Source organism: Macrobrachium nipponense, chromosome 7 (genome assembly GCF_015104395.2).
Source record: "Macrobrachium nipponense isolate FS-2020 chromosome 7, ASM1510439v2, whole genome shotgun sequence".
In the NCBI taxonomy this organism is placed as follows: domain Eukaryota; kingdom Metazoa; phylum Arthropoda; class Malacostraca; order Decapoda; family Palaemonidae; genus Macrobrachium; species Macrobrachium nipponense.
In genome coordinates this window covers 48,830,402-48,850,153 of record NC_061109.1, presented here as the reverse complement: position 1 = coordinate 48,850,153, position 19,752 = coordinate 48,830,402, and the positions used below count along the sequence as shown (strand labels likewise).

Sequence of the window (19,752 nt, the reverse complement as noted above, 5' to 3'; positions counted from 1 at the left end):
TGGATGGCGGTGAGTGGAAACAGGTGGTAAAAGAAAAAGGGTAAGAAGAGCGTAATGAGAGCATGGATGTTAGTATGGAAGTTGATTCCCTATATTCGGACGAGGTTAAGAGGGATCAGAAATGTAGTGAGCGAAAGTGAGAGTGAGCGGGAAGTACGAAAGGCTGTATATATGAGAGAGATACCTAGATGTGCACAATACGAGGAATATGGTAGTAGGGACATAGGGGATTTTTTTAAGGAATATGAGAGGTATTGTGAGGCAAAGTATGGGGATAATAAGAGAGTCCTGGGCAAGAGAGTTGGGTGGCTTTTTGACGGGATTTTTTGTGAATATGTATGGGGTAATGTATGAGTGTAGGGAATGTGCCGTATGAGAGTGTGAAAGCCAGGATTGTGGAACAGGCGAAGAGGATAAGGAGTAGTGTTAGATATAGGAGAAAACATGGTTTGATGAGGTAAGAATGAATGTTGGTGAGTCGTTGTCGATGTAGTGTGCAGGTTGGCACATTGGCCAGGAAAAAGTTTGGGGACGAAGGGATAAATGAGTGTAAAGAGTTAGTGAGGAAGTTGTTGGCGACTGTGCCTGAGAGTGTGTACGAGTTTGTAAATCTGAAACGTAAGGAGAAAATGCGACGATGGACGAATGAAAGGTTGTCGTGGAACGACATTTTGAAATAGTAGAGGATTATGAGTTGGATAGGTGTATGAAAGAGAGTAGAAGTGTTAGTATTAGACTGAAGTGGCTGATGTTATACCAGAGTTTAAGAGCTATAGGGAGGCAGTTTTGGAAGGGCCAAGGCGAATGGCAGAGCGAGTGGTTGATAGAGCGTTAGAGCCAGTAACGTAAGTATGGTAGCCCTAAGAGAGATCGGAGTGCAAAGCGTTGGAAGAGTAGGGTCGGTTAGTCGTGAACGAGAGGCAGCAGTGTTACAGATGTGGAAAGCTAGGGCACAGGAGAATGAATGTCGGTGGGCGTTGGGAGCTTGCTTCGGTGTGGGCAAACAGGGCATTTAGTGAGCGAGTGTAAGAAAAGATAGGGATATTAAATGTTACAGGTGTGGGCAAGTAGGGCATATAGCAAGTGGATGTCGAGGTACTCGTGTGACTGAGGTTTTGCGGTAATTGCGGGAAGAATGGGCATTATGCTAGGATGTGAAGGACAGCGGGCAAAATGTGTTGAATGTGGAATGGAAGGTCATGTGGCGAGTGCGTGTAGGCGAAAGAGGATGAGTCAGGTTGGGAGTTCGGGAAACTAGGTACAAAGGGGATTCAGTTGGGTGGGTCCTCTGGTGTGCGGTCAGTAAGAGTGATGCATGTGCGTGAAGGATTGTTGCATGAAAAAGGGTTTGGAGGAAGAGCTCATGAATGTATGAGTGTAAAAGTGAGGTGCAAAGGGGTGTGTTTGGTTGCTTTGATTGATACTGGGTGCAGTGTCAGTGTTCTTTTTGAGAATGGATGTGACAAGTTGCGGAGTGAGTGTGAAATTAGGAAATGTAAAGGGGAGGGGATGGTACGAGGAATAGGAAATTTGGGTATGCCTGTGGTTGGGAATGTTGCGTGAAAATGTAGAAATCGAAGGGGTAGTGATGGATGAAGGTGACTTTTGTGTGATCGAGGGAAGGAGTGATAAGTATGATATGTTGTTAGGATACAGGTTCCTGAAGAAGTGTGGGATGGTGGTCCATCCGAGCAGGAATATGATTGAGTTGCATAGGAAGGGGAATGTACATGGAGAGTGTACTTGGATGGGATGGAGGAGTGAGCAGTAAAATATGGAAGGGAGTGCCGTTGGTTGCGAAAGAGAGTGTAAAAGTGCCGCAAGAAGTTGGAGAGTTGTTAGTGTGAAAGTTGCGTGGCCCGATAGTCTTGGGATTGTCAAGGTGACAAGTGTGCATATGTGGTTGAGGGTGTGGATGCGAACAAGTTGGTAAGAGCGAGTGTGCATGTGTACGACGGGATTTGGATATGGAGAATCCTCGGGTTTTTTGTGGCCTCATTGCCGAGTGTTAGGAAAAAGCGAGTGCGGGGTATACGTGAAGGTGATTGTGTGGGGTTGTTGTATACGTTGGTGGATGTGGACGACGAAAGATATGTTAGGGTGCGGCAGGTGATGACAGGTAGCATGAAAGAAAGTGATGAGTGGAAGTATGATGATTTGAGAGAAAGAATTGGGGTGGATGAAAATGTTGGTGATGACGAGAGGGAGCGGTTGATGCAGATGTTGTGGGATAGGCGGGGTGCGTTTGAGTCGGGGTGATGAGGATTTCAGGGGATCTAAGCTCCCAGAGTTAAGATAGTTTGAATGACGATACCCCCATATATCAGCGTCCCCGACACTTTTCTGCGCCCTATTGCCCGAGAGATTGAGGAACAGTGTGAGGAACTTGAGAGAGTGGGAGTGATCGAGAGGAGCGAGAGTGCTTGGAATAGTCCATAGTCCCAGTACGCAAGACGGATGGGAGTTTGAGGATGTGTGTGGATTACAGGAAGGTGAATGAAGTGACTGTAAGAGCGATTCCCGATGAATGTGGTGTCTGATTGTGTGTATAAGATGCATGGGATAGAGTGTTCACAAAATTGGATTTGGTAAGGGGCTATTACCAGATGCCTCTTGAGGAAGGGAGCAGGCATGTTACGGCTTTTTCGAGTGGTAGCTGCCACTATCAATTCAAGAGGTTAAGCTTTGGATTGGCTAATGCGCCTGCTGCCTTCCAGAGGGCGATGAATGTAGTTTTGGCTGTTTTTGATAGAAGGAAGGTGACTGTGTTTATAGATGACGTTTTGATTGCAAGTGAGACTGTTGAGGAGAATGTGGAACTGCTTGAGAAGGTGTTAGAACGGTTGGAAAGAGGTTGGAAGTGAAAGTGAAGCTGGAGAAGTGTACGTGGTTGCTGGGGAAGTGGAATTTCTTGGTCATAAGGTGAGTGCGAGTGTGTACAGGAGAGTGAAAAGTTTGTGGAAAAAGTAAAGGAGTTTCCACGTCCCCCGGACCGTGCGGGAGTTAAAGGGTTTTTGGGTTTGATTGAGTTCGGGAGGAAGTTCGTTAGGGATTGTTTTCGGGTATAGGGAAGCCGTTGACTGAATGGACCGGGAAGAAAAATTGTACTAAGCTGAGGTGGGATGAGCGAATGGTTGGGAGCATTTGAGAGATTGAAAGAGAGGCTGCTAGGGACGTCACCTTGGCTTTTCCGGACTACAGTGAGGATGCCAGTAAGCTTGAGTTGTATGCTGATGCTAGTAAGTTTAGTATGGGAAGGATGCTTGGTGCAGATGCAAGAGGTGAATGGGGAGGACAATTGAGAGTGATTGCGTATGTGAGTAAAGCTTTTAATAAAGCAGAGCTTAAGTATTCGGTGGTTGAGAAGGAGCTTGCAGCAATAAGGTTTTGTGTGAAAGCGTTGAAAGTGTTTTTGTATGGGGTAAAATTTGTCATAAGGACAGATCATCGCCGTTAGTTTTATATGATCAAGAAGGAAAGTGTGAATGCTAGGATTGCGAGGACAATTGAGGATTTGAGTGAGTTTGATTTTAGCTTAGAATATGTGCCGGGGAGTAAAAATGTGATTGCTGATACGATGTCTAGGATGCATGGTAAGGACAGTGGTGTTGTGAAAAGTGACTGGGATCCGAATATGGTACCTGAGGGGTTGGTTGTAAAAGAGAGGTTTGAAGGGAATGACAGAATGTGTGAATGTTTGTTTTTCAGCATTGAAAAACTTGGAAGGTAAGGGTCTGGTTGAAGAGGTACCCGGTAGTGTGAATGAGTTGCGAGTGAAGTTTTGATGAGTGATGAGTGCAGAAGGAAGTGGCATGTGCGGAGGAACAAGGTGGGCAGGAGAAGTGTTGTATGAATTGTTGTCAGCAGTAGCTGAGTTGTTTGGAATAAAAAGTGTTGTTGTATTTTGGGATGGGACAGACCGGTTGAATATCGAGGAAGGGTGAGTACTGGTAATGAACGTGGGGTTTTTGATGATTCAGTGCGGGGAACTGGTTGTAATTGGTTGGTTACAAAAAGGGACTGTGAATGGGGATCTGAGTCAGAATTGTGGAAATGGGGAGTTAGCTGAGGATGAATGTGATGAGGAGGATTGTGATGTGGATAACCGGTGAACGTGGTAGTGAATGTGTGTATGCATGGGAACTCGATGGGAAAAATGGTGACGTTTGTCCCAAGTAAATGATAGTGAGTATTGTAGTTTGGTTGACACAGGGGCACAAGTTTCCTTGGTGAGTGGGTCAGTGGTGAGTGAACTTGAGAGATGTGATTGGGAAGTGAAAAGGCAGTCTACAAGTGTGAGAATACATGGGTTAGGACAAGGAAGTGTTTTAGTATGGGAAGAGGTACGGTTAAAGGTTAGGTTGGGAGATCTTGAGGGTTTAATGCATAACTTTATAGTTATAGGAGAAATGATATGCCATCTTGTTTTTTTATTAGGGATAGATTTTTTGAGGATCCACGATATAGACGTAGATGTAGGAAATGGAATTCTTAGAAAGGGGGGCAGGCAAGTAGCTAGGATTCAAGATGGTAATGTGTTTGTAGCAAACTTTGTGGGTATGATTGATATTGCTAGGAGTGAGAATGATCTGTTGAGTGAGGAAGAGATTGAGGAAATGCAAAATAAGTGCCTGGAGATAAGTGTGTTGCGACAATGTGTTTTGGGAGGAGTGCGTGTGAAGACTGGCCATGTGAGTTGGATGTAGATAAGAGGGTTGCTAAACGTTTTGTGTGTGCAAAAACATAGTGTACTTTTTGCATCAGGAAGGGGTGTATGACAAGGAATGTATGTGCCAGTGTTTTCTGTTGAGTCAGCTGTGAGTATGTGTTTTGTTGGTGCATGATCGGTTTGGGCATATGGGAAAAAATAAGTTGTGGGAATGCATGAGAGAGAGATTGTATGCTCCTGGGTTGAGTAGATTTGTGTGGATGTGGCTGTCACGTGTGAAGACTGTCAGAGGGGAAAGTATCAGAGTGTGCATGCAAGTCCACCTGTGTTGCGATTGCAGATGAAAGAGCCGTTTGAAATGCTTGTGATTGATTGTGTTTTCTTTGCCCAGGACTGCGAGAGGACACGTGGGGATGATTGTGATGGTGGATCACATGAGTAAATTTGCTTATGTGGTTCCCATCAAAGATAAGAGGAGTGAAACTGTTGCACAAATGGTGGGTCAAGTGATGTTGCCCATGTGTGTGTGTAAGCCGGCAAAAATGTTGAGTGATAATGGACCTGAGTTTTGTGGGATGGGAATTTGAAGAAATGTTGAACGGAATGGGGTATTGTGCATGTGTATTCTACTCCGTATATGCCCAGTGCGAATGGGTTGGCTGAAAGGACTGTTAGGACGATGACTGAGATTTTGCGAATAATGAGTAAGAGCGACAAGGATTGGGATATGTTATGTAGGACGTGCAGTTTGGGTATATAACGCCACACTGCAGAAGAGTATAGGTATGTCTCCTTGTAAATATGTGTTGTTTAATTTTGAAAGGATTGTCAGACCGCGGTTGGGTCTGTCAGAAGGTGATCGGGATTTGTGGAAGAAAGCGAGTGAAAGGTTTGAGAGTTTTAAGATTGGGGATAAGGTGTTGAAAAGAGGTGGTTGAGATGGGAAGAATGAATGTGAATAAAGTAAGGGAGAAATTTGAAGGGCCTTTTGAGATTTTGGAAGTGGGACCGAGTGGATTGAGTTATGTTTTGGGGAAATTGCGAGTAGGTGGGGGACTGGATGAGGTTAGGGCACACCATAACCAGCTCCGTAAGTGGAGGGAAGTACCACACTATTCGGGAGAATGCGATGAGTGAGTGGTTGAGGGTGAATAAGTATCAGCCGACTGTTGTGAACAAATTGGTCTGGGAGATCGACAGTTGGTGTTGGTTGAGTATGGAAGAAAACAGAAGAGTGTGGAGAGAGGAAGTGGAAGGGAAAAGCGTGAACGGCATGGTAAAGGGGTTGGTGGTAGGGTGCAAACGGTTGATAAAGCGTGTGCTACGGATGACTTTGGGGGAATGAATGATACTTGTGTATGTGGGTTTGAGTTGACAGGGACAAGTAAGACTTCAGTGAGAAGGAAACTGAATAGTGAGGAGGTGGTTGATAGGATGGATAAGTCTTTGCAGGAGTTTGACAGAAGTATGGATGAACTGAGTGCTTTGGTGGCCGAAATAGGGGAGATGTTGGAACCAGAGTTGGAAGACATCGGTGAAGTAGTGAATGGAATTTGGGAGGATGGTAGTGAGGGAGATCAATGGGAGTTTGAAAAGAAAGTGGTTTGGAAGAAGTGAATGGCAATGTAACTGAAAAGAGTGTATGATGGTCCTCAACAAGATCCAGGGACCTGCATCTGAGCATCCTTGGGTGTTGCGAAAGGCAATTTAGTGTGGATGTTGTGAGTGTAAGGAGATGTTTGTCAAATGTAATGGGGGAGGTAATATGGAGGAGTAATTTTAGTTTATATTTGACAACATGTACAAAGGTTGTGAGAGAGAGAGAGAGAGAGAGAGAGATATTGGTGGAAGAATGAATGGGAGTGGTTAGATGGCGGTCGGAAGCATGTCTGTTGTGGCGCTCTGTAGGTAGTCAATGGAAGTCTGTTTACGAGAGTTGTAAACAGTGAGGCGTCTGGTCAAGTCAGTGTTGGGTTTTTGGCAGCAGTTTTCCTTTGGTGTGTCCGTTGGGTTGTTTTGGGTGTTATTTTTTGGGTTTGATAGATTTTGGGGTTGTGAGTTGTTGTGCGTTGTCTGTCTGGTTGGTGGTGAGGTTAAGAAGGTTGGTGGTGCATTTTCGGTGTCTGTTAGTGGTGGTTTGGGGCAGGTTGGGTTGGTTTTGGCGGGTTGTTGTACTGCTGTAAGTCGTGTGGTTGTCGTGTTTTTTTCAGGCGGTTGGTGGTTCATCTGCATTTAGTCGTTGGGTTATTGATTTTTGTGGGGTTGTGGGTCCCGGGTGGTTGATTTGTGTTTGGTTGTCGGCGGTGGTTGTGTGTTGGCTAGCCTATAGCCTATATCCAGTGGACGACAGCACAGCCTAGTCCTAGGTATCAGAAGCCAGCGGTGAGTACCTGTTTGTGTTTTTTGTTCTGTATGTAGGTATTGGGGCAGTTGTCCTGCTGTGTGTTTTTTTAGTGTTAAGTGGAAAGTGTGATTGAGGGTTGGGTTTTGATTAGCCAGTACAGGTTAAGTTTAGTGTGGGGAGGTTACTTGGGGTTTTTTTGTGATCCCGCCACACCCGTCGCCGTCTCTTCTGGCTTGGGCAATCAAATTGCCGAAAATAGCTCTGGCCTTCTGGCAGATTGCCGTCTCGGTTATCGTATCGCCATCGATTTCTTTGTCCTTGATCCATACAAGAAGCAGCCTTTCCATTTCATTATGCACATGGCTCCTCTTGTTGGACAAAATAGTCACGCCCTTGGAAGGTGTAGCTGCTTTGATGGCTTCCTTCTGCTTAAGGATGGTGCCAATCGTAGACGGATTTTGGCCGTATTCCTTAGCGATCACACACAACCGCAAGCCAGCTTCATATTTTTTTATTATCTCCATTTTTGTCTCCATAGAAAGCATTCTCTTCTTTCTGTGAACTTCAGCAACTTTCTTGGGACCCATGACTAATATGTACTGTACGTAATTAAGTTACGTATGTAGTACGTATACTAATTAGGTTCTCACAACACGATAAAGTAGCACAACGAAATCACTAACGAATTTACGATACTAAACGAAATCGTTGGACTGAATGAATGCCGCATGCGTAGGATAAAGCTTCGGGTGCGAAGTGGCTGAGCGAAGGCACGCCACCACGTAAGATGCATGATGGGAGGGATGCTGTCCAATAGGAGAGAAGGATCTCATGGCTTGGCTAGCATCAGGAACCAATGGGAGAGCAGGAGGATGGTGGCGAGTCTACTAGAACTAAGATGGCAGCGCGCGACACGAGTTTCAAAATTGTTATCGGGTGAATCTCGGACTTTCAGAAACCTTTCGTATCTTGAAAACTTTTCGTATGTAGAGCAGTAAAATTTTTCGTGTCAGCTTTCGTATCTCGAGTTTTTCGTAAGTTGAGCCTTTCGTATCTCAAGGTACCACTGTAGATATTTCAATTAATAGCAATTTCTCCATATAGTCTCTACAAATAAATTCTTTAGTAACAGAGATTACATCTCAGAAGACTCAGATTATTGTTTTAGGCTTTTAAATCATTTTGCAACATGCAGGCAGCTTAAACAAAACCTAAAACTTCAACATTCAAAGAAAACTTGTAATTCATATTCCTATTTTGAAAATGTTATGACTGTTGAGTCTACTGTTGTAATGCTGTAGAGGTAGTTACTTTGACCAGCCCAAGGAGCACGTTAAGCACGCTGTCATTAATGGCACTGCTAACCTTATCACACCATACTTTGAGCTAATCAGTAAAAAAAAAAAAAAAAAAAAAAAAAAAAAAAAAGTTCAAATCACACTGGTTACAAATTATATCAGTGCATAAAAAGGATCATATTTATATAACCTTAATGAAAATAGTACTAGCTATGAATTTGCAAACCTATCGACATGTATGACATTGAAAATTAAAAAAAAAAGTTTAACACTACTTGGCAGCGTTATGTTGAGTTTGACATTTTGGACAGTACAAAAAGAATCATGCACATCGAACTTCGAAGAATTATTGAATTTTAGTTGACATTTTTCATTTGTTTTGTCTAAATAAACGTACGTATTCTGAAGCATTATTTGTGCATTGCTTGTACGGCACTGAGTGACAAATTGTAAAAATGCTTGAAAAAATGTCACTATAACTTGTAAAAAAATCATTTTCACTCACTAAAATATCCCATTCTCTCTGGAGGTAGTATCATGTAGAAAACAGGTTATACTAATGATGTAGGGATAATTCAGTCAAGATGTCCTCTTTATAGTCCCAACATTTTTTTGTTTTTGTATTACTGTTTTATCAAAACTTACTTTTTCAAAACTAAATGCTTATTTCTCCAAGACTGAACCAAATTCAGGGTGTAGTATAACTATAGTATGTATATCATTGTTTTGTTGTCGGAAAAATAATTTTTTAGTGCAACTTTTTTGCATATTTTTAAAATGTGACTTTGTGAGTTTTTTCAACTGCAGAAAGATGAACTTTGAGGTCAAATTTTTAAATTTCCCTGTGAGGGAATTTTCATTATTAGTTTGAGGGTAAATGGTAAAAATTTGAAGCAAATCTCTTCAATCATAAGGGTGAACTGGTCATTTACTGTATAATGGGGCTTCATGGCGTAGGCACTCCCCTTAAGCTTGGTTGCTATGTGATGAATTACTATAGTATGTATACGTATCATTGTTTTGTTGTCGGAAAAATAATTTTTTAGTGCAACTTTTTTGCATATTTTTAAAATGTGACTTTGTGAGTTTTTTCAACTGCAAAAAGATGAACTTTGAGGTCAAATTTTTAAATTTCCCTGTGAGGGAATTTTCATTATTAGTTTGAGGGTAAATGGTAAAAATTTTCAAGCAAATCTCTTCAATCATAAAGGGTGAATCTGGTCATTTTACTGATTAAATGGGGTCCTTCATGGCGTAGGCACTCCCCTTAAGCTTGGTTGCTATGTGATGAATTACAGTATATAAAAATTCATTATTAGCGAGCTGTTAGATGCACCATTTTACATACAATTCAATCCAAGTATGTGTAACATTTTGATATAAGTATGTACAGGCAATCCCCGGTTATAGGCAGGGGTTCTGTTCCGATGGGCTTGATATGCGAAAATTGCCATTAACTGAAAATGGATGATTTATGGCGCCATCTGGATTCTGGCACTGATAACTGGTGAATAGCACCTCTGCTAGGTATGTATCGGCGCTGATAACTGGAGCTCGGCACATTATGGCACTGGAAATCACCAATTTTATGGCATTAGACAAGGGCCATAAAACTGGATCGCCATTAACTGAGTTCACTGATAACTAGAGACTGTCTGTATTTTGTTTGGAATTATGAACTATTATCTCAAATTTTTCATACTTTTGTCCTTGTGTAGGTCTGTGTTCGGAAGGAATTGATCTTCTTCAACGATATGTTGACCTAACTGGTGATGTTCAGACTGTTGCATTAGTGACAATACATGCACTCCAACACTTGGTTTCAAAGGACACCCGGCTTTCCCATTGGGTTCAGAGGTATTTTCTGTTTTTTTGTTTTTTAAGTTAACTTAAAACTATTCATTTAAGGATTTCAAAATTTGATAAGTTGGTTAGCTATACAGTTTATACAAAAAGAGTTTATATATGTATATCCATGTTTCTTTTTTAAACCTAGTATCATTCCTTGGAGAATCTTAAAATACTGTTCTGTTAATTGGAGGCACACACTAAGAAAAAGAAGGAATGGAATTCTAAAATACTTGTTAGAGACTTTGGATGCTTTATAATAAGTTAATTTTGTTTGTCAGAAAATTTTAAAATCCGTTTTACCTTTGGCTTACAGACCTCATTATAACCTATTGCTGCTTGACCAGAATTTTGTAGCTTGCTTTAAATTTCAGTACTTTTGCTGTTTTAATGATCTTTTCTTTTTTCTTGGTTTTTTATTAAGTAGAGTATGTAAACTTCTAGTTTTGTGCAAGCTGTTATGTGAAGACTTGTATTGCTATTAGTATATAACAATATAAGATGTCTGTTATCCAAGCGTATCATTTTCTATATTATAAAAATGTTGTATATTCATGATAACCCTTATTAAAGGTCCTCTTAACATTGCCCTTGGGCTATCCTTGTATGTCTGTGGCACTGTGAACTCATACTGATTCTGAAATTCTCTGTTTTATTAGAAAATAGTGCAGAATTTAACATATTTCATTTAAGAACATAGAAAGTATGTTTTCTCATTTTTTGCAGTTATCGCAGTTTATTAGACAGTTTACGTTTGTGGAATGAACGTGCAGAACTAGATGTCATCATGAACAAGAGTCGATATGCAGAGCGACCTCCACAGCACGTCTACATTACTTGTACTTTTTGTATGAAGAGTATTTCTGCATATATTCAAGCACCTGGTAGACCAAGAAACCCTTATGCAAGATTTGGAACTGGTTCGGCAAATAAGTCCAAGGTAAAATGTTCCTTACTCTAGATAGCTGTTCAGCATCCGTAGAATAAGTTTTGTCCATTTTATACCTGCTGTATTTTATATATTTTGCTTTATATTTTATATATTTTATATATTTTATGCTTACACTCAGTGCAATATTTTAGTTACATATTCTAACTGTGTATTGCTAAATATAACATTAGCAATAAACAAAGTTACTTAAATGATTCCTCTTGGGAAATCATATGAGCGGAACATTACATCTCTGTCGGTTGCATTACTAAAGCCTAATTGGCTGCCTAACTTAATATGGAGATTTGTTAGCAATTCCTCAGTTAATATGGAGATCTTTTAGCCATTCCTCAGTTAATATGGAGATCTGTTAGCCATTCACATCCCTTTAAATGAAACAGAGTAAAAGGGGCTTAGTTTGAAATTAGGTTTTATTTGCAAGAGAGTATGTTACCTAGCTGCATTCATTGTAGATACAAATTTTGATTCAAAATTTAAGCAATGTACCCATAAGAAATAATGCTACAGTTGAGGAAATATTTACACAAGAAGACCTAAATGTAACTCTAGGTAGTGGGTTAAGACTTTTCACTGCTCCACTTAATGTATTTGTCTTAACTTCTTGCATAAAGTGTTTGTCTCCATTCATCTATGTGTTAATCTGTCCCCTTGTTCCATAATTTCCTGGGTCTTCTTCCTACAGGTTTTCATCCTGCTACCTCCATATCCATTGCTTTTCTGACCATCACATATTCAAACCATTTTTTTTTTTCCAGCCTTTTGACATCCCATCTTTCTGCTGATTCCTCATTCATGCTTAAATCCTTAACTATAATACATATTAGTATATACTCAAGACTTTGTCACCCCAGTATAGTTGAGCTTCCAGGTAACTAATTCTACCCATGAAGTCTTTCTGATGGCAAAAGTTTAGCTTTGCATAAATAATGTATGCAGTTTCATACAGCTAGTATGTAAAGCTGTAAAATTACTAATATAGTAACAGAAATCATTTAACTCTTCCATAAACCTCAGTTTATTTTTGAAATTGAACTGAAAGAACTTAACTTTTCATTAAAAATTATTCGCAAATTTTTGGAGCAACCAAATGGGAAATACACTTTATCGTAGTCTACTGAAATAGTAAAAATCTTGACTAAGTCCTGGTTATTTCAAAATGAAAACCCTTTTATCCCTCTTTTATCATAAGTTCTGTGTAGGAAGTCCTGCTATTTCAAAATGAAAACCTGGTCTATCATAAGTTCTAATTAAAAATCATAAACTTACAGTGATATCTAAAAGTAGCATGCTCTATAGATATAGATTAGATATAGATATAGATTAGATGTAGATATAGATATTATATATATATATATATATATATATATATATCTATATATATATATATATATATATATATTATATATATATATATAGTATATATAAATATTATATGTATACATAATTTTTCAAGAAGCTGTCACATTTGAATCATACAATAAAATTTGTGGCATAGTAAAAATTAAAACTTATGCATTCATCAATATTCCAGTGCATTACCTTTCTAAAACGTGCTGTAGTGCTAGTGCTACATAATGTTTAGTATGTAATTTTGCATATTTAATAATATTTTTCTTGTCCTTACCATCATGCTAATCACACACAAGTAATTATGACAGGTTTTTAAATCAATCTTGTGTCTCCACCCTACATTTTAGGAAAGAGAAAAGACATACGATGCACAATTATTTATGAAGGGAATTTTCACAAATTTATACAATTATTCATCATATTAAAATTACAGCATTGAATGAGGATTCGTCTTAAATCTGAAGTTCGACAGGGATTTTGAGTGTCATTGTAGTATGTACAGTATTTTAGGATCATATGCCCACCCTACTCTAACCCTTGAGTATTTACTTTTGGCTCCTGTTATTTCTTCAAATTCTGAATTTTATGTATGCAAGCACCATCCTCTGTGAACTTTTAAGCAATGTTCAGTAAAATTTAGTCAAACTTCACATTTAAGATTAGATTTTTAACTCTGTAGTTTTAAACCATGTCACCAGTTCTTCCATAATGCATATCATATGGTTTTTTCCTCCCTGCTATTCAGTGTATGTGACTATTAATAATTCTCTCGTAAGTAAAATAATAGGTTTGTCTGACAAAATTGAAAATTTTTCTGATACGTATACAAACCCTTGGTCCTTTAACAATAGGAAGGTACTTAGCGGTAGCTGAACCGGTCGTAAGCTTCGAACAAGGGGGTTCGGTAGTTAACTACTTGTCCGGCAGTTGGCGGTCAGCTTGACTGTGAGGAGAGGAGTCACTTTGCTTTCGGCCGTGTTGGTGGATGGACGTGTTGCTCGCCTCTCTGCCCGCTTCTTGTCGTATGCTTTGTTTGCTTCTCTGCGTGAAGACTTTTTTTTTCTTTCTCTCTTACTGTGTGTATTTGTGCAAGGATATACGTAAGTACGTGTGTGATTTTGTATATCACAGTGATTATTGTGATTCGAAATGGAATCCCGAGAGCCGGAGAGATCCCCTTGCCCCCCCATCAGCTGCAGATTGTGCCCTGGTGTGGAGGGCCGTAAGTGTGGGGCCTTTCGGTCCTCTGTTGAGGTTGACCCTCATGAGTTTTGTACTCAGTGTCGAGGGCGAGAATGCTATCGCACCGAGACATGTGATGTATGTGTTTTTTGGTCGAAGGAGCAGTGGGAGCGCTATGGGGGGAGGAAGAAGCCGCGTAAGCCGGCCAAGGAGTCGTCGGAGGGTTCTCCGGCTACGCCCTTGGTTACGGACATGTCTTCTTCTTTTCTCCCTCCATCTCAGCTCCCTCGTATGGCTCCTTCCCCTTCAGGGGAGGTATCTCGCTCCTTCTCCTCTCTCGATCAGTCAAGCATGGAGTGGGGGGCGAGGTACCCCGACATCCAGTTGTACTTGGGGTCGTCTGTTCGCTCAATGTGGGAACTGCCCCCCCCCCCCCCCCCCCCCCCCGACCCCGGGCGAGGGGAAAATCCCCCCACTGACTCACCCGACTTTTCCTTCCTCAGATCTGCTTGCCATGGGGGACAATCTCGGATGGGCCTGGTACTCGCTGGGGCTCTAAGGGACACAGACGGTTCAGGGGCTGCTGAGTCACCTGGCGAGGGGGGCCATGCCGGTAACCCACGGCCCGACTACCACGACGGTGTCCACGCCTGGCTACGCTGCTCCGCCGTACCTGGTGTACACCCAGCACGTAGCCACGGTGACCCCGACAGCTGCTGTGCAGGCGCCGCTGCCGGAGGTGATGATGCCCGCTGTGACGCCGCCACCTGGTTTTGCCGCTCTTGCTTCAGCCCCTGACTTCCGGTGTCCCAAGAGCTCTCCCCTGGACCTGCCTCCTGTGCAGAGGATGCCGCTGGTTCCTGCCCCGCCTCCTGTTCCTAAGTATGCTGCCGCTCCAGTGCCGGTACAAGTTCCTGCCGCCGTCGTTCCTGCCCGTGGTGTTGCTGCCCCCACCCCAGGTCCTTCCGGACAGGTGCAGTCAGGCCCTGTTGCTTCGGCAACTGCCCCGGCTCCGTCCTGGATGGAAGACCTGACGGTGGTCCTGAGGAAGCTGACGAAGAAGAAGAAGAGGAGGAGGAAGGTGTCGTCGTTGTCTTCATCTTCTTCATCGTCGTCGTCTGCCGCCGCTTCCCCTTCGACTTCAAAGGATCCACAGCCGAAGGAGGAGGAGGTAGCCTCCTCCCCCCCTAAGAAGGCTCGTCCTGAGACTTCTAAGGGTCCTTCCCACTCCAGTGGGACGGTTGGGACTTCCGCTGGTCCTCCTGTTCCTTCGGGAACGGGGCCCGTCTCTCCTTCCGCAAGGAAGAAGAAGACGGGGTCCGGAGGAACGCTGGCTAACACCGGTACCTCCTCGCCTGGCGCCAGAGGTTCTGCCTCGGCGCCAGGTACCGTCTCGGCCTCTCATTCGCGAGAGGTACCGAGTGTACGGTCACCTGCGGGTGACCTTACAGCCAAAACCCAGGCAACCGAGTCCGCTCGGCACCAGGATTCAGGCACGGAGCGGAAGACTGGCGGGGGTCGCTCCGGTGACTCCCACCAGACCAGCGATCGCTTTCGCGGCAATACTCTGGTACCCAGGGCTGACGCGATGGTCCCAGACCGGTCGCGGGCTGAGGAGAGGAAGCGGTCCCCTCGGTCGCCTGAACCAGCCTCGGCTGGTCCAAGCAGCGTGGCGCACCGTGAGGACAGGCCTTGCTCCCACCGCGATAGCGGACTCTGCAGGTCCCCAGACCGCCATTCCTACCGGGACCGGGCAGAGAGGGGGACCAGCAGCAGCTCTTCTGACGCTCGGGACCGTCGCCGCTGTTCTCAGTCCAGCCGCTCTCCCTGGGAGAGCCGCTTGACCAGGCCTCCAGCCTGATCGCCACCGCGGGTTGACGATCGCCTGCAGCCCCCTCAGCACACCGGTTCTGCCGGTGGGCGCGGGGGGAGCGTCAGGTCTTCCTCTCCTATCCCTTCAACTTCCTCGGGCTACACCAGGAAGAGCGAGGCGATCAGGAGTCCTCGCGGCCTGCCAGGACGCCCTACGAACCTGGCATGGTCCTAGGACCAACCAGATCATATGCGCAAGTGGCAGGAGGAGACCTTGAGGGGTCTTTTGTGGTTCCTCCTGTGGAAGGAGGAGGGTCTCGGGAGGCATTCTCGCTGGACGGGCTTGACGGTCCGTCTCCACAGGATGCAGTCACTCCTGAGATCTAGAGGTCATTCATGGAGGTTATTGCACTGATTCGTCAGCACAACGACCTCGGGGAAGGATTGCCGCTCCCACCTTCCGACCCCACATCGGGTTTGGAGTAGTTCTGGGGACCCAAAAAGGAACCCAGGATGACGATGGGTCTGCCGCGATCGGCCTTAGCTGACAGCGTACTGAGCCAAGTGGACGCTCTCGTCTCCGGACAGGAGGGTTCGCTACGGTCCGGTAGGTCGTCCAAGCTCCTTCCCCCACCTCTACCGCGACAGAGGCGTTTCTACGTGCCTTCAGAAGACCCTCTGCCGCCCTAACAGGTTAACCCGGAGCTAGCTAGGCTAACTCGGGGGTGTCTCTGCAGCAGCTCCTGTCGGAGAACCTCTGGTTCTTGCAGCAAGAGGCACTTGCCTTGGAATCTACCGCTATGGCAGCATTCCAAGCAGTCTCCTGGATCGACCTGTGGTCCCTCACAGTGTCGAAAGCCGCGACCTCCTTGAGGAACATCACTCCTGAAGGGGACCCGGCTTTTGTGAGACTGTGCTAGTCTGGAGGTAGGGCCATCTCCTACCTGGCCCACCAGACGGCTATCCTGTGGGCCAACCTGGTTCTCCAGCGTAGAGACGCTGTTCTCACCCGAGTGACCAGGGCGGCTGGGCATGAGGCGGCCTTGGGTCTTCATAACGGACCAGTGCGGAGTTCCCCCTCTCTCTTCCCCAGAGAGATGGTGGACGCTGCGGTGGAACAGCGGCGCACTGACGACAGTGACCGTCTTGTCCACCAGGCAGTCTCAAAGGTGGCTGGGCAACCTCGGACGACTGCGGCTAAGCCCAAGAGTTTAGCTAGCGCTTCCTCTGTGGCTACGACAATCGCCTCGTCGAAGCCGAGAGGAAAGACTCTACCTTCGACTTCTACTGTAAGGAGTGACCGTAACCAGCCCTCCTCCCAGTCCTTCTCTTGAGGAGGATCTGGGAAGAAGAAGTTGAAGAGAGGTGGGGAACGCTAGGGACGGCGTTCCCCCTCACCTGCTGCCGGATGTTGGGGGTTGCCTGGCGAGCCATTGGGCAACATGGCAGCGCTACGGAGTGGAGACCTGGATAGTGAACGTCCTTCAGGAGGGATATTTACTACCCTTCGAGTCTCGGCCACCCCTCACCTCCAACCCGGTCCATCTGCAACGTACGTTCCTGGTTCGACCAAGGACGTGATGCTTTAGCAGGAAGTAAAGCCATGCTGAGCAAACGTGCTGTGGAGATCGTATGGGATCAGTCGCCGGGCTTCTACAGTCGACTTTTCCTGGTGGAGGAGTCCTTGGGGGGGCTGGCGCCCGGTGATAGATCTCTCTCCCTTGAACCGACTCGTTCACCAGACTCGGTTCACGATGGAAACAGCACGATCAGTGCTCGATTCCATCAGGGAGAATGTCTTCATGCTTTCGGTGGATCTGAAGGACGCGTATTTCCAGATACCCGTCCATCAATCCTCCAGGAAGTACCTCCGCTTCATCCTTGACGGGACAGTGTACCAATTCAGGGCACTTTGTTTCGGTCTCTCAACCGCCCCACAGGTGTTCACGCTGGTGTTGGCTTGGGCCCACTCGGTAGGGATACGTCTTCTGAGGTATCTCGACAATTGGTTAGTCCTGGCGAGCTCCCGCTCGTAGTTGCTGCAGGACAGAGATTGACTCCTCGAATTCTGCCGAGATCTGGGGATCATAATGAATTATGAGAAGTCAGACCTCGAGCCCAAGCAGAGGATGATGTACCTGGGCATGCTGATCGACACGGTAGCAGGGCGAGTCTTCCACGCAGATTCGCAGATCAGCAGGTTCAGGGAGGCAGCAGTACAGTTCCTGTCTCTACAGGAGTAACCAGCTCAGCAGTGGCAGGTTGTGATCGGTCACCTGTCGTCTCTCGAGAAGCTAGTCCCTCAGGGGCGTCTTCACCTGCGGTCTCTTCAATGGAGACTAAAGGAGTGTTGGTCACAGGCAAGGGACCCTCCTTTCTTCCCCGTGTCCCTCACAGAGGAGGTGAGGCAGGACCTAGCCTGGTGGCTGGACGACTGGAACCTCTTGAGAGGAGTGCCTCTTCGCACCCCCGCCCCCCCCCGGAAATTTTGCTGTTCTCAGACATATCGACCGAGGGGTGGGGCGCACACTTGGAGGAGTTGCTGACTGCAGGCGTGTGGGACCATCACGACAAGCACCTTCACATCAACGTCCTGGAGCTCAAGGCAGTGTTTCTCGCTCTCCAAGAATTCCAAGATTGTCTGGTGGGACACTCGGTGGTGTTGATGAGCGACAACACCACAGTAGTGGCGTACGTCAACAAGCAGGGGGGCCTAGTGTACCTCCCGCTGCACCAGTTGACGTTGCAGGTGCACGAGTGGGCCGTGGCACACTCAGTAGAGCTGTCAGCCCGCTACATTCCAGGTAAGAGGAATGTGGTAGCTGACAAGCTCGGCCGTCGGGATCAGGTGATAGGAACCGAGTGGTCCCTCCACCCAGACATGGCGGAAAGGCTCTTCAACCTGTGGGGGTGCCCAGTCGTGGATCTGTTCGCCACCCGGCACAACAGAAAACTCCAGGTTTTCCACTCGGTTGTGGGCCAAGACCCATTAAAGGCCGCTGCCAGACCCATATGCAGACCCATAGGGCATCCTGCCAGGACGTAGAACAGTACCACCGGTCCGTCGAGTCCCTGTGTCTACACGGCTGGCTGTTATCCACCATCTCTTGCGAGCGAGAGGCTTTTTTCGCAGCGCAGCAACAGAGATGGCTGGATACCTCAGACAGTCCTCTGCAGCTGTCTAGCAGGGGAAGTGGTCCGTCTTCTGTGGTTGGTGTCGTGGATGGGGTCTCTCTCCTCTCAGAGCCACTCTTCAGCAGGTAGCGGATTTCCTCGTCTTCCTTCGCCAAGAGAAGCTGCTCTCCGTCTCTGCAGTTAAAGGATACAGAGCCGCCCTGGCCCTAGTCCTTAAACTGCGAGGTGTGGATATGGATATCTCCTCCTCTCTCGAGATCTCCTTCCTGATGAAGAGCTTCGAGAGGTCTTGCCCACCCAGGGAACTCAGGCCCCCGGGGTGGGATGTGACTCTCGTCCTTAGGAGTTTGACTCGCAGACCCTTCGAGCCACTCCGAGAGTCGTCAGACAGGGATCTGACCTTCAAGACCCTCTTCCTGCTGGCCCTGGCATCGGCGAAGAGAGTAGGGGAACTTTATGGTCTTTCCTTCCACGTCAAGCATTCCAGGGGATGGGGATCCGTGACGCTCAATTTCGTCCCGAACTTCGTAACGAAGACTCAGAATCCTTCGGTCCCTGACAACCAGTTCGAGTCTTTCACGATCCCCTCCCTGAAGGACAACCAGTTCGAGTCTTTCACGATCCCCTCCCTGAAGGACTTCACCGATAATGATGCGGATGAGATGCTGCTTTGTCCTGTGAGGGCGCCACAGCGCTATCTGAAGGGAACTCGACACCTCAGGCCTGAGTGTTGACGCCTCTTCGTTAGCACCGGGGTTACCAAGAAATTAGTGTCTAAGAACACTCTTTCTTTCTGGCTGCGTGAGGTGATCAGGAGGGCGTACGACACAGGTGGTAGTGACGACACCCGTACCCTCCGTCCAAGAGCCCACGAAGTCAGAGGTATTGGTTTAACCCTTGCGTTCTGCAAGAACTTCTCCCTGGAGCAGGTTCTGAAGGCAGGGGTTTGGGCCAACCAGACCACCTTCACTTCATTCTACCTTCGAGATATTACCCACAGGTCCTTGGACACTTTTTCCTTGGGACCCGTGGTGGCTGCTCAACAAGTTGTGTAGTTTACCCAGCACCCGAGCGGACAGAACAGCATCGCATCCTTGTGTGACTGCATGAATGGACGAGTGAAAGAGTGTGTGACTGGCTTCTCATCCTCCTTCGTTCTCCT

General features: G+C 45.9%; 1 protein-coding gene across 1 annotated transcript in view; it reads left to right on the top strand.

Annotated features, from left to right (window-relative positions):
* LOC135217300 (GATOR2 complex protein MIOS-A-like) overlaps positions 1–19,752 on the top strand; it is a 189,681-nt gene that overhangs the window by 145,793 nt on the left and 24,136 nt on the right. Inside the window, 2 exon segments of the mRNA XM_064253066.1 lie at positions 10,030–10,168; positions 10,886–11,099. Of these exon segments, the coding sequence (XP_064109136.1) occupies positions 10,030–10,168; positions 10,886–11,099 (353 nt within the window).